The sequence below is a fragment of the Pelophylax lessonae genome (assembly GCF_965119305.1).
Source record: "Pelophylax lessonae genome assembly, chromosome: 7".
NCBI lineage: Eukaryota > Metazoa > Chordata > Amphibia > Anura > Ranidae > Pelophylax > Pelophylax lessonae.
Genome location: NC_138774.1, coordinates 177,078,987 through 177,105,997, shown reverse-complemented (window position 1 = coordinate 177,105,997; position 27,011 = coordinate 177,078,987). Strand labels below are relative to the sequence as shown.

General features: G+C 47.0%; 1 protein-coding gene across 8 annotated transcripts in view; it reads left to right on the top strand.

Annotated features, from left to right (window-relative positions):
- The window catches only part of DAB2IP (DAB2 interacting protein), a 695,389-nt gene that overhangs the window by 96,155 nt on the left and 572,223 nt on the right, over positions 1–27,011 (top strand). For 6 of the 8 annotated variants that reach the window (XM_082263572.1, XM_082263573.1, XM_082263571.1 and 3 more), the window contains exon 2: positions 12,372–12,478. In XM_082263572.1, coding sequence (XP_082119698.1) covers positions 12,372–12,478 — 107 coding nt within the window. The remainder of the gene's footprint in view (positions 1–12,371; positions 12,479–27,011) is intronic. The other 2 variants (XM_082263570.1, XM_082263568.1) reach the window with 1 other exon arrangement.

Here is a 27,011-nt window from a genome sequence, read left to right as displayed (position 1 = left end):
TGGCATCTGCGGATGCTTCCTTTGGCCACAAAGATTTGCAGACTGCTGTTTAGAGATTCTGTTCCCTCTTTGGGGGTGAAGTGTTCAGGTTGGGCGCCAGTTGTTTTTTTGTTGAGTTCCTGGTTACCCGGTTGGCTATTTTGTTGGGATTTTTGTTGTCCCACCCCTAATGTTTAGTTCTGCTTGGGGACGTCCCAATGGTTCAGAATACTGGAGAGCTGTGTCCGTCAATGAACTCAGAGAAAATGGGATTTTTTACTTACCGTAAAATTCATTTCTCTGAGTTCATTGATGGACACAGCACCCACCCCTCTATGGAATTGTAATACTTCCGACACTGCTTGTTACAAAACTGAAGGTCTATAGCAGAGAGGGGGAGTATACCACTGCCCATAGGCATAGCCAAGTCTTTTCTTCTGCCTAGTGTTCTTCTTCTGTAGGGGGCAATATAACCCAGTGGTTCAGAATACTTGAGAGCTGTGTCCGTCAATGAACTCTGAGAAATTGATTTTACGGTAACTCCCTGGAGTCTATATCTCTCAATACAAGAAAGGACTTTGCTGGCTTTGTAAACCGCAGCTTGACACTGCATGCTATTTTTAGGCTTATGATCTACCAGAACACCCAGATTTTTCTCCACCATTGATTCCCCCAGTTGTTCTCTCCTAGTATGTATGATGCATGCATTTTCTTAGCCCCCATGTGCATAACTTTACATTGATCAACATTAAACCTAATTTGCCACATAGTTGCCAAATTAGATTGGCTTGTAAGCTGTAGACATCCTGTAAGAATATTCCACTGCATAGCTTGGGTCATCTGCAAAGACTGAAATGGTACTTTTAGTCCCAGACGCTATATCATTTATAAAGGTATTAAAAAGTAAGGGTCCCAACACTGAACTTTGGGGTACACTGCTAATAACCTCTTAGACCATTCAGAGTATGAATCATTAACCAGTACATTCTTTTAGCCCGTATTCTATCCATTTGCAAACAAAATATTCCAAACCTGTAGATTTTACGTTGCACATTAGCTGTGTGGGGGAACTGTGTCAAATGCTTTTGTGAAATCCAAGTACAGTACTGTATACTGCATCCACAACCACTCCTTTGTCTAAGGTTTTACTTGCCTTCTCATAAAAAGAAATCAGATTTGCCTGACAACTTCTGTATTTCATGAATCCATGCTGTCTGTTGCTTAAAATATTTTTTTTCCAGCAACAACTCATCTATGTGGTCTTTTATTAAACTCTCCAGCATCTTCCCAACTATAGAGAACAAGCTAACTGATCTATAGTTACTTGGTAAAGACTTTGATCCCTTTTTAACTACTTAAGGACCAAGCCTATTTCTGACACATGTTGTATACAAGTTAAAATCAGTATTTTTCTTACATCCTCCGACAGTCGCAGCCCCTCGTACAGCCTTCACGAGTGGGTAATGGTGCCCTCTGCAGGAGAAAGCTAGGCAGTTTGAAATGTTAATAAAAAAACTTACTACACTTAGGCACACCTCCAGGGGGCCGTCCCCCAGCCATTATTCTGAACCAGATACCACTGTCCTTCAGTTTTTATGCTGCCGCGTGTCAGGAGTAGGCTACGTTTCCCTGCTGGGACCTAGTGTCTCAGTTTCTTTATATTTTTTTTCTTGAAAAGTGTTTTTTTCTTTGAAAATAGCTTTTTTATGTCACCCACTATCGCTAGTTATTCAGGAAATTCTTGGAGGACTACAAGCGACAGCAGAACTGGGTCTCGCACTGGATAATATAGAGTCCCAGCCTGCCACTGAGCGTTGCAGGTCATTGGTGTGCCCTGGCCTCGCAACGTCAGTGCCCCTTGAGATGGGGACGAGCCTGCGGAGTCCCTTCTTCGCCGGGATGTCTCAACTCCGAAAATGCCCGTAAGTTGCTAGCATCCTTCCTGGCTGATGGCATCCCTGCTCAGAGCGGTGCCCGCGTTCGCTGGATTGGTGAGTGCTACTACCCCTGGGTCCCTAATAGGGGGCTATTGTCTGTGGGGGTGTACCGTGGGCCCACTCTTAGGGGATGGCAGTACATGGTGGCTTCTGTGGTATCCCCTTCCTGGCCGTGTGGTGCAGCCCCCCTTCCTCCCTGCCCCTGTTGGGGGCGCTCTGCGGTGCTAACTGCTATGACTGGTGGTGTGGGGGCTTCATACATCCTAGGGGTGCTCTCTGGGGTTCCCTGTGAGGGCCAGCATGTGTATTTTGTGCCCTATTTGGGGTTGCTCGCACGACCACAATTTTGGGTGTGGGCAGGCTGTTTAGGCCTCTTTGTGTGGGAACCATCTTAACTCATTCTGGCGCTGGTTTGGGCGCCATCTTGGATGAGGGCGACCTCCTAGTAAGGGCGGTGGCCATTTTGCCAGTGCTTCCTCTCACTTAATTTATATCAGGCACCATATTTTTAGTGAGTGAGGTCCCTTCCTCCTTTCTCTCTCACTGCAGCAGCGTGTGTGTGGCAAGTACACTGGGACACTGTGGGGTGATTTTAACCATTCTATTTGGGCATTTTCCTGCAAAAACAGTTTTCTTCTTGTACCTGTAGCTGTTTCCAAGGGTCTCCGCGAGCGGTGCAGTTTTGCGGTGGGGGACCGAGGGAACCGCCGTTTTAAAGGGCCAGCAATCCAAAACTTTTTTAATTCAAAATGGAGTCCCAGGATAACAAATTCCACACAGACCTGGTTGGTGCTTCAAGGACCCTTGAATCCTCTTCCATGGCCTCATTATCTGCTGCTCTTGCGACTTTGGCATCCAAAGTGGATCTGCTGATGTCTGAACACACTTCTCTTTTGACTCAGAGCCTGATTTGGTTGCCACGGACAATGTCCCCCTGGAGGGGTCCCTGTCCTAACATTCCAAGGGGGAGGAGGAGGAGTCTTCCTCCACAGCAGCGCGGGAACCCTTTGCGGGTCCTGTGGACATGCGTTGGACGGTGTCACCTAAGGTGGCCCACACTGTTTCTAGGTTGAATAAATCCATGTTGATGCCGGTGTTTACCGGGGGTAAGAGTACCCTTTTGCCCCAGGCCTCTAAGGGAAAAGCACCCCACGCTAGGCAGGGTCCTTCCTTTAAGGTTCATCCTGGGTCCTTTCGTGCCTTTGGGGCATAGGATAAAGGAACATTTTTCAAGACCTCGGGGAGTCAAAAGAAACCATGGTCCGGTAAGCCTAAGACCGGTTCGGCGGCCCAGTCCACCTCTTCCTGAAGGGACGCCCTCTCCCATTTCCGGGGTGGGGGGATGTCTGTGTTACTTTGAGGAACCCCGGTTGTCCCGAATTCAGGACCGGTGGGTTCACAAACTGATTCATTCTGGGTACAAGATCAAGTTTCGCTCTCGCCCCGCAGACAGGTTCTTTCCATCAAATCTCCATCTGACTCCCGATCGTTTTAGAGATCTCACGAGGACGGTGCAAGATCTTCTCGCCCAGGGAGTAGTTGTGCCAGTCCCTCCGCGGGACAGGTTTCGTGGTTTTTATTCCAATTTGTTCACGGTGCCAAGAAAGGAGGGCAAAGTGCGTCTGATTCTGGACCAAAAGTCTCTGAACTTAAACTGAAAGTTCCGGATGGAATCCATCTGGTCGATGGTAGAATCGTTGAGTACAGGGGATTTCTTGGCCTCCATCGACCTAAAGGATAAGTATCTTCACGTTCCTATCTACGAAGGTCATCAGCAGCATCTTCGCTTCGCAGTGGCAGAAGAGCATTATCAGTTTGTGGCGTTACTTTTTGGTCTCGTTTCGACTCCCAGGGTATTCACCAAAGTTTTGGCTCCGGTGCAGGCTTTGCTGCGTTTAAAGGGGATTGCGGTCCTCGGTTATCTGGACTACCTCCTATTAAGGGCGAGCTCGTGTGCCACCTTAACGAGTGACCTGGCGGTCACAGTTCAGACGCTCCAGGAGTTCAGGTGGACCATCAATTTTCAGAAGTCAGCTCTGACCCCTTCTGTTTGCCTCAAATACCTGGGGATGGTCCTGGACTCCGCTCAAGCGAAAGTCTTTCTTTCGGAGGACAAATTTCGGACCCTACAGGGTGGGATCAGGTCCCTCGGGGACAGAGATCTCTCCTCTCTGCGGGCCTGTATGCAGGCTCTGGGTTTGATGGTTTCGGCCTTCGAGGCCATCCCATTTGCTGAGTTTCACATGAGGACTCTGCAAGCAGAAATTCTTTCCAGGTGGGACAGAACACCTCAGTCGTTGGACAGGAGGATTTCTTTGAGCCTCCTCGCAAGATCGGATCTTGTGTGGTGGCTCCTGTCGCCAACTCTATCACAAGGCAAGTCATTTCGACCTCTGCTGTGGATGGTGATCAACACAGATGCCAGCCTGTCGGGCTGGGGTGGAGTTCTGGACTTGCTTTGTGTCCAGGGGTCGTGGTCGACGTAGGAGGCCTCCTCTTGGGGCTATGAGCGATCTAGCTCTCCTTGTTCCATTGGACAACTCCTCTTCGGGTTCAGACGGACAGCTCCGCGGCGTTGGCTTACATCAATCACCGAGGGGGCACCAAGAGTGTCCTGGCGGCCAAGGAAGTGGCCGAGATTCTGTCTTGTGCCGAGGCGCAGGTTCCGGAGATTTCAGCTGTGTACATTCCGGGTGTGGAAAACTGGCAGGCGGACTACCTGAGTTGCCAGACCCTGGACCAGGGAGAATGGTCCCTGCATCTGGAGGTATTTTGCCTCCTGTGCACCTGGTGTGGAACTCTGGACGTGGATCTGTTCGCATCCCGTCTCAACAAAATAGTGGGAAGGTTCTTGGGCAGAACCTGCGATCCTCTGGCGGACACAACGGACGCGTTGGTGGTGGCCGGGCACCGGTATCGGCTGATTTATGCCTTCCCTCCGATTCAACTGTTATCCAGGTTCCTCCGCAGGTTGGCACCGGAATGGGGGCTGGTCTTTCTGTAGCCCCAGACTGGCTGCATCGGTCTTGGTACGCAGACATTGGGCAGATGGTCGTCGAGCCTCCCTGGCGACTTCCGCTGAGAGACGATCTACTGTCTCAGGGGCCGATCTTCCATCCTGCTTTACAGTCTCTGGCTTTGACGGCATGGCTGTTGAAAGCCAGGTCCTGAGAGACAAGGGAATCTCAAAGACTGTCATTCCTACCTTTATTGAAGGCCCGGACAGCTACCTCTAGGAAAATTTACCATCGCACCTGGAAGGCGTATGTTGCCTGGTGCGAGTCGCATGGGTTTTTCTCCCTGCTCTTTTTCGGTGGCAAGGGTCTTGGCCTTCCTACAGGAAGGCGTGGATCAGCGTTTGGCGCTGGCCACGATTAAAGGTCAGTTGTCGGCCTTGACCATTTTTTCCAGCGTCCCTTGGCGGATAATTCCTTGATTTGCACCTTTATTCAGGGGGTGCGACATCTGGCTCCCCTGAGGAAAGCTCCTTTACCTCCATGGGACCTGAATTTGGTTTTGTCCGTTTTGCAACGGCCTCCCTTTGAGAACATCAGAGACATTCCTCTGCCTGTGTTGTCCTGTTGGTGGCCCTGTCTTGCCGCTCGCCTTATCTGGTTGTTCATAGGGACAAAGTGGTCTTGAGACCCAATCCCTCCTTTCTTCCCAAGGTGATATCTGCTTTCCACCTCAACGAAGATGTTGTCTTGCCTTGGCTTTGTGCGAAACCCAAGTATCCTAAGGAATTTGCCTTGCATTCCTTGGATGTGGCTCGGGCGGTCAGGGTTTACCTGTCCGCCACGGAGTCTTTTTGGAAGTCTGACTCCCTGTTTTTCCTTCCTGAGGGACCTCGGAAGCGTTCCGCCATGTCCGCGGCAACCATTTCTAAATGGATCAGACAGAGCATTGTTCAGGCCTATTCAATCAAGGGTCAGGTTCCTCCTTTCCCTGTTAGGGCTCATTCTACTAGAGCTGTCAGTGCCTCTTGGGCATTTCGCCATCAGGCTTCTGTGGCTCAGGTGTGCAAAGCGGTGACCTGGTCACCTGTGCACGCTTTCACAAGATTTTACAAACTGGATGTGATGGCATCCTCGGATGCTTCCTTTGGCCGCAAGGTTTTGTGTGCGGCGGTTGTTTGAAGAGACGTGTTTTTTCCTGTCTCTTCCTGGGGTGTTTTTTTCTTATTCTGGATTAGCTCTGGTTTGAGCTTTTGTTGCCCTGATTTTGTTGCCCTGTTGGTTCAGTTGTTTTTTCTGGCCTGGTTGATAAGTTTCCTTTTCGGTAGGTTCCGTCTTTCCACTTCTCACACCTGCACTGCTTTGGGACATCCCACTCGTGAAGGCTGTATGATGGGCTGCAAATGTCGGAGGACGTAAGAGAAAATAGAGTTTTTGTAAAAACTTACCGTAAAACTCTTTTCTCTGAGTCCTCCGACAGTCGCAGCCCCCGCCCCTCTGGTTTTTTGGATCTTGGGGTTGTTGCCTTCCGGTACTGCTTGCTACAAAACTGAAGGACAGTGGTAACTGGTTCAGGATAATGGCTGGGGGACGGCCCCCTGGAGGTGTGCCTAAGTGTAGAAAGTTTTTTTTTTATTAACATTTCAAACTGCCTAGCTTGCTCCTGCCGAGGGCGCCATTACCCACTCGTGAAGGCTGTATGAGGGGCTGCCACTGTCGGAGGACTCGGGAGAAAAGAGTTTTATGGTAAGTTCTTACAAAAACTCTATTTTTTTGCGAAACAATTACTTAGAACCCCCAAACATTATATATTTTTTTTTTAGCAAAGACTCTGCAGAATAAAATGGTGGTCGTTGCAATATATTTTGTCACGTGGTATTTGCTCATCGGTCTTTCAAACGCAATTTTTTTGGCAAAAATACATTTCACTGCATGGAAAAAAAAAACTAAAAAGTAAAGTTAGCCCAATTTTTTTGGAGATTATTGAAAAACGATGTCTCAGCGAGTAATTAGATACCTAACATGTTACGGTTTAACCACTTGCCTACCAGTCACGTTGACTGTACTGCGGCAAAGTGGCTCGATTCCGTCCAGCGACGTAGACCCACGTCGCTGGACTCCTCCACCTGTAGGCGGCGCTACCGCTGTTTTCAGTCACAGCGGGAGTCGGGCCAGGGGAGGAGCAGCGGCGATCGCCGCTGCTCTTCCCCGATCGTCGGGGAATCAAGTTTGGAGATCCGCCCGCTTGTGTAAACAGACCCCAGACCCCCCCACTGCACTTCAAAGTGCCAAAATCTGCATTTTTGAATACTGACGGATTTTTAAAATCGGCACCGTTAGCAGCCAAGTAAACTGGAAGTGACATTGTGACGAATCCTGGCTTTTTTCGGGACTCCAACCAGCCGGCAGACGTGCCGGCTGGTTGCTCGGGTCTCCCAGTGGGACGGGAGACCCAGGCAGAGCTGCGTAAGGCGGCAGGAGGGGGGTTGGACGTCCCCTCACACTCATAACGGCCGAGTAGCTCCTGAGCCGCAGCTGCAGGCATCATCCCTGTACAACCACTTCTGCAAGCCGGCGCACTGGTACATCAGTTTGCAGGAAGTGGTTAAATATAGGCACTGCATTGGCCTTACGCCAATCCAGTGGTACTGTTACCACTTTATGACAGCCCTATAGCAGATTTACAGCTACAGGGCGGCCGCTCTGTGCAGAATCACTTACAGTGGGGATCGAAAGTTTGGGCACCCCAGGTAAAAATTTGTATTAATGTGCATAAAGAAGACAAGGAAAGATGGAAAAATCTCCAAAAGGCATCAAATTAAAGATTAGACATTCTTATAATATGTCAACAAAAGTTAGATTTATTTACATCATTTACACTTTCAAAATAACAGAAAACAAAAAAATGGCATCTGCAAAAGTTTGGGCACCGTGCAGAGTTAGTATCTTGTACTGCCCCCTTTGGCAAGTATCACAGCTTGTAAACGCTTTTTGTAGCCAGCCAAGAGTCTTTCAATTCTTGTTTGAGGTATTTTTGCCCATTCTTCCTTACAAAAGTCTTCCAGTTGTTTGAGATTTCTGGGCTGTGTGTCACGCACTGCTCTTTTAAGGTCTATCCATAGATTTTCAATTATGTTGAGGTCAGAAGATTGTGAAGGCCATGGCAAAACCTTCAGTTTACGCCTCTTGATGTAATCCCCCGTGGATTTTGAGGTGTGTTTAGGATCATTATCCATTTGTAGAAGCCATCCTCTCTTTAACTTCAGCGTTTTCACAGATGGCATCAAGTTACCATCCAAAATTTGCTGAAATTTTATTGAATCCATTTTTCCTTCTACTCGTGAGATGTTCCCTGTGCCACTGGCTGCAATACAACCCCAAAGCATGAGTGATCCACCCCCATGCTTAACAGTTGGACAGAGGTTCTTTTCATTAAATTCTGTGCCCCTTCTTCTCCAAGCGTACCTTTGCTCATTCTGGCCAAAAAGTTCAATTTTAACCTCATCGGTCCACAGAACTTGTTTCCAAAATGCATCAGGCTTGTCTATATGTTAATTTGCAAAGTTCAAACGCTGATTTTTGTGGTGAGGACGTAGAAGAGGTTTTCTTCGGATGACTCTTCAATGAAGACCATATTTGTACAAGTATCTCTTTATAGTGGAATAGTGTACCACAACTCCAGTGTCTGCAAGATCTTTCTGGAGGGATCGTGCAGGCAAACGTGGGTTTTGAATTGTTTTTCTCACAATCCTGCGAGCTGCTCTGTCTGATATTTTTCTTGGTCTTCCAGATCTTGCTTTAACTTCCACTGTTCCTGATGACTGCCATTTCTTAATTACATTCCGAACAGAGGATATTGACATTTGAAAACGCTTTTCTATCTTCTTATAGCCTTCTCCAGCTTTGTGAGCGTCAACTATTTTCAGTTTCAGTTTTCTAGACAACTGCTTAGAAGACCCCATGGTGCTGATTGTTGGGACAAGGTCAGATGAGTCTGGGCATTTAAAACCTTTGAGATTGACATCACCTGGTCTTCCCAGACAATGATTGAGAACAATCCATGACACTGGCAGGTCTCAGCCTTGCAAAGGGGGCAGTGCATGCTATAAATTCTGCAGGGTGCCCAAACTTTTGCAGACGCCATTTTTTTGTTTTCCTGTAATTTTGAAAGTGTCAATGATGGAAATAAAATCTATCTTTTGTTGACATATTATAAGAATGTCTAATCTGTAATTTAATGCCTTTTGGAGATTTTTCCATCTTTTCTTGGCTTCTTTATGCACATTGATACAAATTTTTACCTGGGGTGCCCAAACTTTCGATCCCCACTGTATATATTCCTAGTCGGGGCCTCTATGAACTGGACCATTCAATTGTCTTGTAATAGGTTAATACATTTTTGACCTTTAACTGTTCCAGTTGTGCCATTACTCCAGTTAATTTTCGGGCAGCTAAAATGCCCCATTATTATTACCCTCCTAGCCCTTGCAGCCCTTTCTATCTGTGCATGAAGCTGAGTTTCCACCTCCTCATTCACATTGGTTGGCCTATAACGAACTCCAGTGATAAACTTTGAAGTACACACACTCACGTAGAGACAGAGAGACAGACACCACCACCACTCTGTTTTATCCTGTCTTTCCAGGAAAGAGAGCATAGCCAGGAATATAATTAGCCCAGTCATGTGAAGAATGAAGCCAAGATTCAGCAATACCAATTAAATCATAGTTCTCTTCATGCACGAAAGCTTCCAACTCACCTATTTTATTTGGCAGACTTCTGGCATTGGTGAACGAGCACTTTAATTCATTGACACATTTTGCACGTTTTTTGATTATTTTTTATTTTAGTGCAAATAGTACCTTATCTATTGGTTGTTTGTAACATGGGAACCTTTGTATTATCTGCTATAGACCTCCCCCATCTTCCCCATTTTTAATTATTCCACCCATCAATAGGGACTGGCCCCTGTCTGACCTGTTTGCCCCATTATAATCAAATTCACCCTCCCCCCCCCCCCCTCAATCCTAGTTTAAATACTCCTTCAGCCTTCCCATTAACCTCACCCCCAGCACAGCAGACCCCTTCCATTTAGGTGCAAACCATCTTTAGCATATAGGTTGTACCCCAATGAAAAGACAGCCCAGTGCTCTAGAAACCAAAATCCTTCCCTCATACACTGGGTTTTTAGCCATACATTCAGCTCTCTAATCTCCCACTGTCTTTCCTGTGTTGCGGATGGCACAGGCAATATTTTAGAGAACTTTACCTTTTGAGGTCCTTACCTTCACAAACAGAATCCCGGGACGCATGACGCCCAAAAAAGGTACAAGAGCTTCTTTTGTGCGTCATGCATCCCGCAATTCTGTTTGCGCGATGTTACCGCGATTCGGCAGGCGGAAATCGCAGCAACATCGCACAATGTTTGGGGTGCCATTGCAAATCATAGGCATCGCACAGGCATCCCGCGATTTGCAATGATTTCCGGATCGCGGGCAGAATCGCGGTGATTCTGCCCACGATCCACTACGCCCACATGTGAATGTAGCCTAAGAGCCTCAGCTCGGCGCTCCAGTGACAGTAACTGGCTCTATGCAGACTGGAAACTGAGTGCCAGGCGATCAACTGTGTTTGATGATGTGTGTTTGCTGAGTTCTCGGGCTTAGGGCCGGCGGGGAACAGATGAGTAGGAATATTTATTTTTTTTCTTTACTTCCCAAACTTCACTTTTTATATTTTTTTTCAAGAAGTAACACTGTTCACTGCGCTGCGGCGTGCTGATATGTGGAAGCATCCAGTGTGATGCAGAAAAATGCAGCATGTCTCCATTTTACTTCACCACACTATAAATAAAGCCAGTCTTAGTGTAAGAACAAGGCACCTACTGTAGAAAACAATTGTTTTCTATGTGTCCTAGTGGTAACCTGTGTTTTTCCTGTAAAGAAAAATGTGAATGTACCCTTAGCATTAGAGAAAAATGTAGTGTCACTATTGGTATCAATCTGTTTTTAGGTAGAGAAAAAGGTTTAGCGTGAGTGTAAATGTGTATTGGCTAAAAAAATTTTTTTTATTTTGTGTACGTTTTAATGTTTTAGGATAGGATAAAAATGCACACTATTGTTTCTGGGCCCAACTACTAGTAAAAGCAATAGAAAAAGCACATTTGTGTGTGTGTGTGTGTGAATGTCAGGAGGTTTCATCACTCCTTGGCAAATAGAAGGAGAAGTAATAGAAAAAGTGACAGATTTTATCTTCCCAGGCTCCAAGATCACTGGAGACAGAGACTGCAGCCATGAAGTTAAGAGACTCTTGCTTCTTGGGAGGAAAGCAATGGCAAACCTAGACAACATTATAAAAGCATATCATCTTACCAACAAAGTGCCGTATAGTCAAAGCTATGGTTCTCCCAGTAGTAACCTATTACAATGAAAGCTGGACCATAAGGACGGCTGAACGCTGGAGAATTGATGCTTTTGAACTATGGTGTTGAAGACTCTTGAAAGTCCCTTGGACCTCAAGAAGATCAAACCAGTCAATCTTGAAGAAAATCAACCCTGAATATTCACTGGAAGGACAGATCCTGAAGCTGAAACTCAAATACTTTGGCCACCTAATACGAAGTGGGGACTCATTGGAAAAGACCCTGATGCTGGGAAACATGGAAGGAAAAAGGAGAAGAGGATGACAGAAAACAGGATGGATAGATAGCATCATCAAAACAATTAACATGAAGTTAGGCAAGCTCCAGGAGGCAGTGAAGGACAGAAAAGCCTGGCACACTATATTCCAGGAGGTCACAAAAAGTCGGACACGACTAAACGCCTGAACAACAAAAACACGTCAGGAGTTGGATAATTTATTTATTTTTTATTTTTTTTGGTAGTTGGTCATAATAATGCCGTAAAGACATAAAGCTAAAGTTAAACATGTATATTTTTATTGTTTTGGGCTAGTTTTCCTTTGATAATAAAAAAACAGAAGCTATCCATTAAGATTTACCACCAAATTAAGGCCCAATTTGTGATGAGAAATCAAGGAAACTGAAAAAACTGGAGAAACATTACTCTAGAGTAAACAGTGCAATTAAATTGTATCCAATCATACAGGCCTTTGTATTACATAGTCGTTTATAGATCTGAAGAAAAAAGTTCAATCATATGTACCATATGTGCTCAACTAATTCTGATTAATGATTGTGACATGTGACACACGAATCTGGCTTTGAGTTGGTAGATATGTAGTGATATTTATTTATTTGTGACAAAAGAAACATACATATCTCCAGATATTGTGGCGTGAAATTGGTGCATAAAAAAAGTTTAATTTCATCTCGGAATAATGAGCTTTGTGGCCGAGTTCATGTCTTGAGTCTCTGAGTTTCATTTATAGCTATAACTGGTGTGAGGATTGCGCTGTGATTGCTGCACTACTTGTGTTTTATTATTCTGATTCATCATGTTCAATACATTCTTACCTGACTTTCTTCATTTCTGTTTTAAAGCAGAATCACCTTCTGAGAAGTCAGGAAGGAGGCGGAGCATGCCGGGGAGCACAGCAGAAAAAAGCCCTACTATGGAGCCTGCTGCCACCACACCATTCCGAGTGACGGTACGATGACTTCTTGTGAATCAGCCTTTATTGCTTGGAACTCAGTAGTTATGTGACTCATTTTCACAGCAATGTGAAAATAATGTTACAATTATGTTGTAGTCTAACATAGTGTTATTGTTTATAATTCTAGGATGGTGAAAACTTTTCTGCAGTCACAGTTAAAACAGAACTTATGCTTATTTTTCTTTTGCATTTTAATTTATTTATTCAAGTTTGACAAAGATTGTTGCACAATTTTCAAGACTAAAACATATGATAACATCTTAAACATGCACATTATATCGTTCTATTGTAAACCTGGTATTTTTCACCTAAAACATGTATGTAATTAGCGATTGAAAATAAGTATAAGCATAATAAAGAGATATTTAGTCTTATCGGCCAAAACTGAAGATTGCCAGTAAAGAGCTATTCAAACTAGTCTAGTGTAAAATGATGACAACTGTATGTGAAATTTGGTTAAAGCTTATACAAGTGTTCTATAATACCAATACATTTTAGCAAGAATTTGAGGTTCTAGAATGTTACCTTGTATTGCTATAGACTAAAAAACAAATCATTCACATTTTTAGTATTTATCATTGCATATTAGAACACTCTATAGCAGTCTTTTTAAACCAGGTGCCTCGCTGCCATCTGGGTTCTTCACAGGTGCCATGGCAAAATGCCTTTAAATTGCCAATAAAGCGGATGGATCAAGCTTACCTATTTCATTACGCAAAACCACTGTTTTTTATTGTGCAGCATTACAACCTTCAGGACTGTATGGGGCTGCCACCCTTCGGCATTCTACCAACTGATGATGTGATCAGTTGATAAGGAGAATGTCTGGCACCTGCAGAGAATGCTTGTTTGACCCTCTCCTGCTTCTCTCCATCAACACTGGGGTCATGTTAGCTGCGTGAGAGAGAAGAGAAACACTGGAATACTAGTCAGTAGCAGTGTGTAAAGGTATATTTGTTTTGAAAAAAATCAAAACCATCTCTAATGCAGGGTGTCCTATATTTGTGGATACTGCAGTGTTATGTAAAACTATTAGTGTTGATTTTTACATTTTAGAATGGGGTGCCCTGAGATTGTGCATATTTTAAAAGGTGCCTTGACTAAAAAAAATCCCTCTCGTTCGTTCTCTTTACTGGTCACTCAACAGAATTGCATTATATCCATGGTTGCTAGTTACCAGATTAGCTTCAGTTTACCTTTAACTTCATTTGGAATACTTGATAATTCATCATTGTTCCATCATCCAGTTGAGCTTTGTTTGGCTGTTTCAGTGGAGACTGTTATTTTTTTCCAGTTCCGAGAAAAAGCTATCCCGAATGCTAAGAAAATGTCTGCCATCAGTCACATCAGGGAAATCAGACCTCACTATTGAATCTACAGGTGATATTTTAGGGTTAATGAAGGTCAAAGTGTTACCCAGTGAAAACACTTTGATCCAAAATCTTTCCTTTTGACATCATTGTCCCTTCCTCTGAACATTTCCTAAATCACTTAGAAGAAGCTGATTGAGCGAATTTTGCAATCCTAGTAGAGACTAAGCACCATCTTAATAGCACATTATAGTTCGCTTCTACCAAGGATGTGTTTATAGATGTTTTAGAGATGATAGCAGGCCTGTTCTGCCACTCATGAATTTCATGCTTAATCTAGTAAAGTAAGGCGCTGTTCTATACCAAAACACATGTGCTATTTTAATGCGTGTCCCTCCAAAAAAACAAAATGTATATTTCTCTTTCATTCATTGAAGGACACAGCTCCTGATTCTTCTTAACCATCGGGTTATACTGCCCCCTACAGAAGTAGGACACCCAGGAGGTATACACGCACTCTTAGCTATAGGCACTCCATTTTTTTCTGTCTAGTCAGGAGTAAGGACTTATTTGCTTGCTGGGATCTCTGGTCCTGGCAATTTTTTTATTTTGTAAATTCATTTTTTTTTCCTCTTTTCTTGTTTTGTTCCTGTGAGAAATACAATCAAGTGCCAGCGAGCTCGTACAGACCACAGCTCCGCGCTAGGTCGGCCATGACATAGCCCAACTGGACGAGGGCTGGCCTGCAAGTTAACCACTTACTGACCGCCCGCCGCAGTTGTACGTCGGTATTTTGACGCTAAATTCCGGGGTTATGGCAGCAGATAGCTGCCATAACCCCAGTATTTTTTAAAACGGCGGACGATCGGCTTTCAGGTAAGGGTGTTCCCAGCGGCGGATTCACCGCAGGATCACCCTTACAGTGCGGTGGAAGAGGTGCCCCCCCTCCCGTCGCGTTCCGGTTGTTTTCCCTGCTTACCGGACCCGCCGGCAGCGGGGAAAACAATCCGGTCCTCTCTCCACACAGACAGGAAGTCGATTGAGGGCAAGATGGCCCTCACTCGATTCTATGGTCTTTGAGGACTGGAGCGACGTCATACGTTGTTGCCTAGCAACCGGCTTAAAGAGCTGATTATTTTTAAACCCTTTTTTTTTTTTTTTTAGTGTCCTTGTGAGATCTGAGGACTTTTTGACCCCAGATCTCACAATAAAGAGGTCCTGTCATGGCTATTTCTATTACAAGGAATGTTTACATTCCTTGTAATAGGAATAAAAATGATCTATTTTTTTTTTTTTAAACTGTGTAAAAATCAAAAATTATAAATAAAATAAATAGGGGAAAAAAAAATTAAAGCGCCCTGTCCCCGTTAGCTCGCACGCAGAAGCGAACGAATACGCAAGTCCTGCCCACATATGTAAACGGTGTTCAAACCACACATGTGAGGTATCGCCACGATCGTTGGAGCGAGAGCAATAATTTGAGCCCTAGACCTCCTCTGTAACTTTAAGCTGGTAACCTATAGAAATTTTTAAAATGTCGCCTAATGGATTTTTAAGTACCAAAGTTTGTCGCCATTCCGCGAGCGGGCGCAATTTTGAAGCATGACATGTTGGGTATCTATTTACTCGGGGTAACATTATCTTTCACATTATGGAAAAAATTGGGCTAACTTTACTGTTTTCTTATTTTTTGATTAAAAAAAGTAAATTTTTTCCAAAAAAATTGCGTTTGGAAGACCGCTGCAAATACGGTGTGATAAGAAATATTGCAACGATCTCCATTTTATTCTATAGGGTCTCTGAAAAAAAAAAATAACGTTTGGGGGTTCTAAGTAGTTTTCTAGCAAAAAAAAAAATGATTTTAGCTTGTAAACACCAAGTGTCAAAAATAGGCCTGGTGGGTAAGTGGTTAAATGTTTCGCGAGGGCGCATACGAACTGGCTTCCACCTGAGACGCATCGTTTCCTTGTGGCCGATAGCACCCACATTACAATGGGCGGCCTCCCCTGATTATGTTTTTGGGGTGAACTCAGTATATAGCGACACTACTGGGTCTCTGTCCACGCACCCTGAGTGCTCAGATAGTGAGGATGATCCCTCTGCTCCTCTAGCTACGCTTAAATAGGCGCTGGTGGATGCACTGTTTGTGTCAGTTCGTGAAACTTTAAAAATGGAAGTTGCTGATGCCGCGTCGGAGGCACCGGTTTCTTTTGGTACCCACAGGCCCTCCAAAGCAGCGAGGGTGTTCCTCTTTCCTCTTACCTTGATGATATCGTTCCAAACAGTGGGGTTGTCCAAAACGCAGTGGTTGCTAGGCGTTTTTTGCTTGCAGGATTCTTATGAGGATTTACTGCGTAAAAGGTGGATGGTCCCCCCTGTAGTGGACTCGCCGGTTACCAGGTCAAATTGAGTTACCTTTATCCCAGTTGAGGAGTCTCTGACCTCTACAGGTCCAGCTAATAAGAGTGGTAAAAGGGAGACAGCGCTCAAAATAAATACTAAGTGATAAATATTAATTAATTATAAACATTATTCCCTCTCATTTTATAATTAATTAATATTTTATAATAATGTTTATAATTAATTAATATTTATCACGTAGTATTCATTTTGAGCGCTGTCTCCCTTTTACCACATTTATCACAACCCGCTGTTGTTTTTGACTAGCAGCTCAAACCTTTGTTTTAATATTTGCTTCACCTTTAAAATTTGCTTCACGATTCAATATACAATATTTATTTTTAATTATTTATTAATATCTTGGCGCGATCACGTGAGTATTTTATACTCCTATAGTTTCCAGATAATAAGAGGGCTGATGCTCTGGCCTGCCATATGTGCACTGTGGCTGGTTCGGCAATTAGGCCAGTAATTACTATTGCCCCGGTGCCACGAACTCTGACGGAGTGGGCTAAGGTGTTACGCCAGGACATGGAGGGAGAATAGTTTCCCCCTGTCTTTGCTGAGCTGGTGGACCAGACCAGTTGGTCCAGGGGCTACAGTTTGTCTGTGATGTCTCTTTGAATGCGAGTCCTGTGATTCTAGGCTGTCTGTATCAGCAGTGGTCCTTCGGCGTATTGTCTGGCTGAAATGCTGGTCTGCGGACTAGACTTCTAATAAGGCCTTATCTGATCTCCTCTTGTAGGGGGTTACCTGTTTGGAGCTACCTTGACATTGTTAAGGTCTCACGGGGGGGGGGGGAGAGTACTCTTCTTTTGCAGGCTATCAATGGAAAAGAGCCCCGTCGTAGACATGGGCCGTTCTGCTCGGCTCCTAAGGGGCCTCTTCGTCTCTCAGGATCTCAAGATTAGGGATCAAAAGTCAGGGCCTCCACCAGAGGTTCCCAGAGGGCCTGGTCTGGCAAGCCATGAGCGGGCTCTTCCAGACCTGCGGACAAGGCTGCCTCTGCATGAAGGGGCACCCTCACCCGTATCTGGGGTGGGGGGACGTCTTCGCTGGTTTCTGTATGCATGGACCTCCCCTGTACAGGTCAAGTGAATCTACAAAGTTGTTCGGTCAGGCTACGAGATTGAGTTTGGTCTTGTCCTCCGCAAAGGCTTTTTCCCTTCCAACTTGCATTTGTCCCCAGATCACTTACAGGGTCTCTTTGGGGCAGTGCAAGACTTGTTATTTCAAGGTGTGATTGTTTCGGGTTCCAACTTCATAAAATTTTTAAGGGTTTTTTTTACTCAAAACTCTTTACAGTGCCCAGGAAGGAAGGCAATGTACGTCCAATTCTGGATCTCAGGGTTCTAAGCTGCTTTGTGCGAGTACAGAAGTTCCGCTTGGAGTCCATTCACATGGTTGTGGCGTCCCTGCATCAGGGGGATTTCTGCTCACACCTTTTGACATCAAGGCCGCCTACCTGCACATTCTAATATGTGCTGGTCGCCAGCGCTTCCACCGTTTTGCCGTGGACGAAGAGCATTATCAGTTTGTGGCGCTGACCTTTGGTCTCACTTCCGCACCTCGGATCTACACATGATTGTTGGCCCCCGCTGCTGACATTTTTTGAGTCAGCAGGGGGTCGCAGTACTGGGGTACTTGGATGATTTTCTTCTGCGAGTGAAGTCTCCGACTGCTCTGATGGACTACTGGAGATTGCTCTGCTAACTCTGAGGGAGTTCGGTGGGATCCTGAACATTCAGGAGTCTGCTTTGTTCTGTCCGCAAAAAATAGAATATCTGGGTCTGACTCTGGACTTGGCCTCAGCCTGGGTGTTTTTATCCTCAGGAAAAATTCCAGGGCTTGCATGTGCGTGCTGGGCCTGATGGTGTCCACCCTCGAGGCGGTCTGTTTGCACAGTTCCACACAAGATCTCTGCTAAAGAGATTCTGGTGAAATGGGTCAAGGAGCCACGGTCTCGAGAGGTGGCTTCACACTCTGACACTTCAACAGGGAAAATCCTTCTCCTCCTGTACTGCACGGTTGTCCCCAAAGATGCCAGCCTGTCCCGGTGGGGAGACGTCCTCAGCACAGACGAGCTCAAGAGGTCTGGGGGCACAGGCTGTCCGGGGGTGCAGGCTGCGGGGAGGGCGCAACAATCACTGCTAACGCTTCCAATTTTGTGCCCCCCCCTCGGCCTGCGCCCCTGGCGGGGGCGCCAATCTGGCTAGCCCCGTGGTACGCCCCTGGATTCAGGCCTATTACATCAGGTGTCAGGTTCCTCCTTTCCCTGTTTAGGCGCACTCTACAAGAGTGCTTGGCATCTCCTGGGCTTCCCTTTTTCAAGCATCAGTGACGCAGGTTCTACAAGGCCTGGTCGTTGGTGCACACTTTTACAACATTTTTTGTTTGGAGGACCTAGTCCTCTTTGAGGGTGTATTGTTTTTCAGGTGAGCACCAGTTGTTTATGGTTGAGCTCTATATTACCTGGTTGGTTATGGTTAGCCTTGGGAATTTTTTTCTGATGTGTTCCCACCCCTTATATTTAACACTGATGTGGGACGTCCCAATGGTTAAGAAGAATCAGGAGCTGTGTCTGTCAAATTCCATTCGGGAGGTGATCTGTTTCGGAGTGGTGCCTGCCTTGTACAGTGGTATGGTGAGTAGCATGTCCCCCCAAAACCCATGGAGGTCACGGGGGGCGCCCCCTTTCCTGGAATGGTCGGACCTTAGGGACTTCCTTGGTTCCCAAGCACCCCAGATGTCTACTCTGGAGAAGGTGCAGAGATTCGTAGCCTAGTCTCAAGAACCTCTGGCCAAAGCCACAGATGCCCTGGTGGCTCCTTGGGGGATCAGTATCGGCTGATTTATGCATTTCCCCCGTCTAAACTTCTGCCGCGTCTTCTGCGCAAGATAGAGGTGGAAAACATTTTGGTGGCTCCAGACTGGCCTTGTTGGTCTTAGTACGCAGACCTAATAAGATTGGCCACCGGTACCCCTTGAAGACTTTTTCTCAGGGAAGATCTGTTGTCACAAGGTCCGATCTTCCATCCTGCTTTACAGTCTCTGGCTTTAATGGCATGGCCGTTGAACATCAGGTGTTGAGAGATGGGGGTCTCTCTGAGTCTGTAATTCTCTTGAAGGTTAGGAAGTCGACTTCTCGAAAAATCTATCATTTGTACGTGGAAATCGTACATTTCATGGTGTGAATCGCTGAAAGTGCACCCTCATTTGTTTTCTATCACCAAGGTTTTGGCTTTTCTGCAGAAAGGGGTTGAACAGCGGTTGGCCTTGGATACTATCAAAGGCCACGTTTCGGCCTTGGCTATCTTTTTTCAACGCCCGTTAGCCACGCATGCCCTTACCTGGACGCTCATTCAAGGTGTGCACCATTTGGCCCCTTCTGCGGCGATCCCCGTTACCACCATGGGATCTCAATTTGGTGCTGTCTGTTCTTCAAAAGCTTCCTTTTGAGAAAATTCGGGAGATTTCACTGCTTGCTTTGTCTCAGAAGGTTGCCTTCTTGGTGGTCATCACTTCTGCCCACAGAGTATCTGAATTGGTGGCGTTATCTTGCCGCTCACCTTATCTGGTGGTTCAGAGATAAGGTGGTACTTCGACCTAATCAGTCGTTCCTTCCTAAGGTGAATTCTGATTTTCAATTAAATGAAAACATTGTACTGCCTTCCCCATGTCTTAAACCTCAGCATCCTAAGGAGTATGCCTTACATTCTTTGGATGTGGTCTGGGCTATCAGGGTTTACTTAGAGACCACTGCATCCTTCAGAAAATCTGACTTGCTTTTTGCTTTTTGTCCTTACGGATGACCTTGTAAGGCATTGGCTGCATCTGCTGCAGCCATTTCCAGATGGATCAGACAGATGGTGGTACAGGCCTATTCACTGAAGGGTCAGGTTTCTCCTTTTCCAGTGAAGGCACATTCTACTAGAGTGCTGAGTGCCTCCTTGGTTTTTTGCCATCAGGCGTCAGTGCAACAAGTTTGCAAGGCGGCAACTTGGTCATCTGTGCATACATTCACTAAATTCTACAAGGTAGACGTGTTGGCATCAGCGGATGCTTATTTTGGCCGCAAAATTTTGCAGGCTGCAAAAGAGAGAACTTTCTTTTTTTAATTTCTCTTTGAGAATTTGTTGTTTCTGGTTGAGGTCTGTTTTACCTGGTTGGCTATGTTGGCCATTAGGGCATTCAGGTTTTTTGTTCCTGTCTTGTTCCCACCCCTCATGTTTTTACTGCTTTGGGGCATCCCTATAGTGTATGATTAAGCAGAGCTGCATCTGTTGAACAATAAACTGGATTTTTGTAAGAACTTACCATAAAACCCTTTTCTCTGAAGTTCGACAGATGCAGCACCCGCCCCTCTACTTTTTGAGTTATGGGGTCTTTTTCTGTCACTGCTTGTAATACAACTGTTGAGTATAGCAGAGCCTGAGGGGTTATGCCTTCTGGGATAGCCCCTGTAGGCGTGGACAATTTTTTTTCCTGCCTAGTGCCTATCCCTAATGGGAGGAGCATAACCCCATAGTCTATGATTAAGCAGAGCTGCGTCTGTTGATGAACTTCAGAGAAAAGGATTTTACGGTAAGTTCTTACAAAAACCCATATTTCCTTATTTCTTAATTTTCCAAAATAAATGAGAGCTGCAAAATACTCATCATGCATCTTAGCAAATACCTTGGGGTGTCTACTTTCCGAAAATAAGTCATTTGGGGGGTTTTGTGCTATCTTGACATTTTATGGCCTCCAAAACTGTGATAGGTAGTGAGGAGTGAAATCAACAATTTACGCCCTTAGAAAGCCTGAAGGCGGTGATTGGTTTTCGGGGTCCTGTACGCGGCTAGACTGCCAAAAAGTCTCACACATGTGGTATCTCTGTACTCAGGAGAAGCAGTAGAATGTATTTTGGGGTGTCATTTCACATATATTCATGGCATGTGTGATCATAATATCATTTAGTGACAACTTTGTGTAAAAAAACAAAAACAAATTGTAATTTCTCTTACGTCCTCTGACAGTCGCCGCCTGATGGTATTAGCCTTCACTAATGGGTAATGGCGCCCTCTGCAGGAGCAAGGCTAGGCAGATAATTGATTATTAGGTTAATACAAAAAACTTTTTATACCTCGGCACGCCACTAGGGGGCCATCCCTCAGCCATTATCCTGAACCCAATCTGATATTACCTCAGTTTTACGCTGCCTAGCTTAGGAGCAGGTTAGGTCTTCCTGGCCGGGACCTTGTGTCTCGGTTTTCTTTATATTTTTTTCTGAAATCATACGTTTGTTCTTTGCACAATAGATTTTTATTTCTCTCACTATCACTAGTTAGTCAGGGATTCTTTTCCTGGAGGACTACAAGTGACTGCAGAGCTGGGCCTCGTACTGGGTAATATAGATCCTTATGGAATCCCAGCCTGCCAACGAGCGTCGCAGGTTACTGGTACGCCCAGGCCTTGCAACGACAGTGCCCCTCGGAATGGGGACGAGCCTGCGGAGCTGCGTCTTCGCTGAGGGTGTCTCAACCCGGAACTCCCGCGTGTTGCCAGCATCCCTCCTTGGCTGGCGGCACCCCCACTTAGGGTGGGAAGTGTCTCGTGTCAGAGCAGTGCCCACTTCCTGGACTGGTGAGTACTGATACCCCCTTGTCCCTGGGGACTTTTGGGGGGTTGTGGGCCCACTCTTAGGGGATAGCAGGGCTAGTGGTCTCTGTGGGTTTCCCCTTCTGGCCGGCTTTGGGTTATTTCCCTCCCTCCCTGTTCCCACTGAGGGCGCTGTATGGGGTACTTGTAGTACTTGGGGGGGGGGGGTGCTCCATAGCTCTGGGGGTCTCACTGAGGTCCCCTGTGGTAGCCAGAATGTGTGTATGCGCTTTTTTTGCTGCCGTTTGGAGCGGCCGCCATGTTTATTGTGGGCAGATTCCTGGGCTCTGTGTAAGGGCAGCAGCCATTTTAGGATACTGCATAAGGCTCCCGATCTGGCGCCATCTAGGATGTGGGCACATGCTAATTAAGGGCAAGCATCCATTTTCCCTGTGTCCTTTTACATAGAGTTTCAATAGGCACCTTTTGTCTGGGCTGGGCCTCTAACGGCATGAGGTCACTTCCTCCTTCACACATCTCCTGTGAGAGAACGCTCGTGGCAAGTACTGACAGGCTGGGGGATTTTTGATCATCCTTCTGACATTTTTCTACCAAAACAATATTTACTTGTGACTAGTGTGTTTTCTGAAGAGGCTCTTTCAGTTAGTGCAGATTGCGGGGGGGGTTTGAGAAGGGGATCCGCGGGAACCACCGATTTAAAGGGCCAGCGTCCCTTTTTAATTTTTATGGCAAAAATGGACTCCCAGGACAGCAAATTCCCTGCAGATCTGATGGGGGCTTCGGGTCCCCCTGAAACCTCTTCCATGGCCTCTATATCTGCTGCTCTTGCGACTTTGGCGTCCGAGGTGGATCTGCTGATGTCGAAACGCTCCTCCAAAAAAAAAATAAAAGAACGGCCTGTGCCCTCCCAGTCCCCTGACTCTGAGCCCGAATTGGTTGCCATGGACGATGGCCCTCCTGAGGGGTCCCGGTCCTATGCTTAGGATGAGGAGGAGGCATCTTCCTCCTTGGTAGCGCGGGAACGCGCTACGATGGATGCTCTCATTAGCGCTATTTAAGAAACTCTCAATCTTGACGATGAGCCATCTCAGTCAAGTTAGCAGTCCGCCTTCGGGTTCCGAATGCCCCATGAGTAAGGTCAGGTTTTTATCCCTGCCCTGAGGTATTTCACGAGATTGTGAATGACCAGTGGCGGCGCAGTAAGCACATGTTGGCGGTGCCTAATCGTTTTTTCCCTCCGCTATCCATTTTTGGAGGTGGTGGACAAACGTTGGACGGTGTCCCAAAAGTGGATCACACTGTGTCTAGGCTGAATAAGTCCACCTTGATGCCAGTAGAAGATTCCCCCGGTATTCAGGGATCTGGCAGATAGGCGTGTGGAGGCGCTCACCCGCCACATTTATCTGGCGGCGGGTTCCCTGTTATAACCTGTGTTTGCCTCGGTGATGGCCTCTCAGGCTCTCACGGCATGATCCAAGGTGCTTCGCTGCACTCTGTGGCGGAGTCAGTCTCCGACTGCCCTTGCCATGGTGGATCAGATCACCCAGACTGGGATGTTCTTGTGTGACGCGGCCTTAGAAGAGGCCCCCGTTGGTCGCCCGGTTGTCTGCGGTCGGGGGCCGCGATCAGCCGCTTTACCTGGGTGAAGAGCTGATCGGCTGACCACGTGTCCAAAAAGACGGTATCTGAGGTCCCCTATGTGGGGGGTCATCTTTTTGAGGATACTCTGGATGAGTTGATTACGAGGCTCACAGAAGGTAAGAGTATTCTGTTGCCCCAGGTCGCTAAGGGAAGCCCTTCCGCACGCAGCGGTGGCCCTCCTTCAAGACTTAGCATAATTCCTTTCGTGCCTTCGGGACGCAGGAGAAGGGTAGACCCTTCCGGCCATCCGGTAGCCACAAGTGACAGTGATTGGGTAAGCCACAAGCCAGTCAGTCTGGCTCGGCGACCCAGTCCAGCTCTTCCTGAAGGGACACCCTCACCCGTTATCAGGAACACTGATTGTCCGGCATTCAGGACAGGTGGGCTCACGAGCTGATTCGTCAGGGTACAAGATCGAGTTTCGATCTCGCCCTGCAGACGGGTTCTTCCCGTCCAATCTCCAGCTGTCCCCCGATCGTCTCAGAGATCTCATGGGGGCAGTGCACGATTTGCTTGCCCAAGGAGTCATTGTACCCGTTTCCTCACAGAAAAGGTTTCGCCGGATTTACTCCAACCTGTTCACGGTGCCTAGAAAAGAGGGCAAGGTGCGTCCGATTCTGGATTTAACGTTTCTGAACCGCTTTGTGCGGATACAGAAGTTCAGGATGGAATCCATCCGGTCGGTGGCGGCACCGTTGAGGCACAGGGACTTCCTGGCCTCCATCGACCTTGAAGGATGTGTATCTGCACATCCCTATTTTCCAGGGTCATCAGAGATATCTCCGCTTCACGGTGGCTGGGGAGCACTACCAGTTTGTGGCGTTTCCTTTCGGTTTCGCATCGGCTCCCAGGGTTTTCACCAAGTGGCTCCGGTTCTAGCTTTGCTCCGTTTACGGGGCATTGCTGTACTCGGTTACCTGGACGATCTTTTGTTAAGGTCAAGCTCATGTGTGACATTGGTGAGTGATCTGGCCGTGTCGGTTCAGACACTCCAGGAGTTCGGGTGGACCATCAATTTTCGGAAGTCGGCACTGACTCCATCAACTCGTCTTCGGTACCTGGGGATGGTCCTGAACTCTGCTCAGGCTCGAGTCTTTCTTCCGGAGGCAAAAACTCGGGACTCTGCGGGACGAGATCAGGTCTCTCAGGAACAACGATCTCTCCTCCTTGTGGACCTGCATGCAGGCTCTGGGCCTGATGGTTTCGGCTTTCGAAGCAGGTCCGTTTGCTCAATTTCACACCAGGACTCGGCAAGCAGAGATCCTGGACTGGTGGGACAGGATGCCTCTGTCCTTGGTCAGGAGGATTTCTCTGAGTCGTCAGGTTCGGTCGGATCTCTTGTGGTGGCTCCAGTCGCCGTCCTTGATGCAGGGCCAGACCTTTCGGCCTCTGTTGTGGACGATTCTCACCACGGATGCCAGCCTATGGGGCTGGGGAGGAGTTCTGGGCGCGCTTTGTGCCCAGGGGACGTGGTCGGCGGTGGAGACTTCATTGCCGATAAACGTCTTGGAGCTCCGAGCGATCAAGCTTTGTCTCTTCTTCTTCTTCTCTTCGTCTCTGCTTCAGGGGTGTCCGGTCCGGGTACAGATGGACGATGCCATGGCTGTGGCTTATCTCAATCATCAAGGGGGCACCAGGAGTGCCCGGGCAGCCCAGGAATTGGCCGAGATCCTGTCTTGGGCCCAATCGCATGTACCTGCGATCTCGGCTGTTCGCATTCCAGGTGTGGAAAACTGGCAGGGGGACTATTTGAGTCGCCAGGGGGAATGGTCCCTGCATCCGGAGGTATTTCGCCTACTGTGTGCCCGGTGGGGGACTCTGGAAGTGGATCTGTTCGCTTCCCGTCTCAAAAAAAGGTGGAAAGATTCATGGCCGAAACTTGCGATCCTCTGGCGGCCGCAGCGGATGCGTTGGTGGCGCTTTGGCACCGCTATCGGCTGCTGTATGCCTTTCCTCCGATTCGACTGTTGTCCAGGTTCCTCCGCAGGTTGGCGCCGGAATGGATGTCAGTCATTCTGGTTGCCCCGGACTGACCTCGGCGGTCCTGGTACGCGGACATCGTTCAGATGGTCGTCAAACCTCCCTGGCGGCTTCCGCTGCGAGACGATCTTTTGTCTCAAGGACCGATCTTCTTCCATCAGGCTTTACAGTCTCTGGCATGGCTGTTGAAAGCCAAGTCTTGAGGGATAGAGGTATTCCACAGGCGGTCATCCCTACCTTGTTAAAGGCTCGTACAGCTACCTCTAGGACGGTTTATCACTGCACCTGAAAGTGTATATCGCCTGGTGTGCAGCGCATGGTTTTCATCCTCATTTTTTCTCGGTGGCGAAGGTCTTGGCCTTCCTGCGTGGATCAGCGCTTGGCGCTGACTATGGTCAAGGATCAGTTGTCGGCCTTGGACATCTTTTTTCAATGTCCTTTGGCGTCGCATTCCTTGGTTCGCACCTTCATCGTTCACACCTTCATTCAAGGGGTGCGGCATTTGGCTCCCCCGAGGAGAGATCCCTTACCTCCCTGGGATCTGAATTTGGTTTTGTCTGTGTTACAACAACCTCCCTTCGAGAACATCAGAGAGATTCCTCTGTCTGTGTTGTCCCAGAAAGTTGCCTTTCTGGTGGCCATCACGTCGGCTCACAGAGTGTCTGAGTCGGCGGCCTTATCTTGCCGTTCTCCTTATCTGGTACTTCATAGTGATAAGGTGGTTCTGCGACCCGATCAGTCTTTTCTTCCTAGGGTGGTTTCTTCATTCCATTTCAATGAAGATATCATGTTGCCCGAGCATCCCAAGGAACTTGCCTTGCGTTCCCTGGATGTGGTCCGGGCGGTCAAGATTTACCTGTTCACCACGGAATCTGTTCGGCAGTCTGAGTGGAGCAGACAGACGATTGTTCAAGCCTATTCTTTTAAGGGTCAGATTCCTCCTTTTCCTGTAAATGCCCTTTCTACTCGAGCCGTCAGCGCCTCTTAATTTTTTCGCCATCAGACTTCTGTGGCTCAGGCGTGCTAGGCGGCGACTTGGTTGCCCATGCACGCTTTCACAAAGTTCTACAAACTTGATGTTTTTGGCATCTTAGGATGCCTCCTTTGGCCGCAAAGTTTTGAGTGCCGCCCCCACCCCTCTGGTTTTTTGGATCTGGGGGTTGTTGCCTTCCGGTACTGCTTGCTACAAACTGAGCTAATATCAGATTGGGTTCAGGATAATGGCTGAGGGATGGCCCCCTAGTGGCGTACCGAGATATAAAAAGTTTTTTGTATTAACCTAATAATCAGTTATCTGCCTAGCCTTGCTCCTGCAGAGGGCGCCATTACCCATTAGTGGAGGCTAATACCATCGGGCGGCAACTGTCAGAGGACTCAGAGAAAATAATTTTACGGTAAGTTCTTACAAAAATTATATTTTTCCCAAAACTTGTGGTAAAATATGAAATATTCCATGGACTCCACATGCCTCTCAGCAAATAGCTTGGGGTGTCTACTTTCCAAAAAGGGGTAATTTGGGGGGTGTTTGAACTGTCCTGGCATTTTATGCTCAATCTTAGAAACTTATGCCACACATCACCCACTCTTCTAACCAC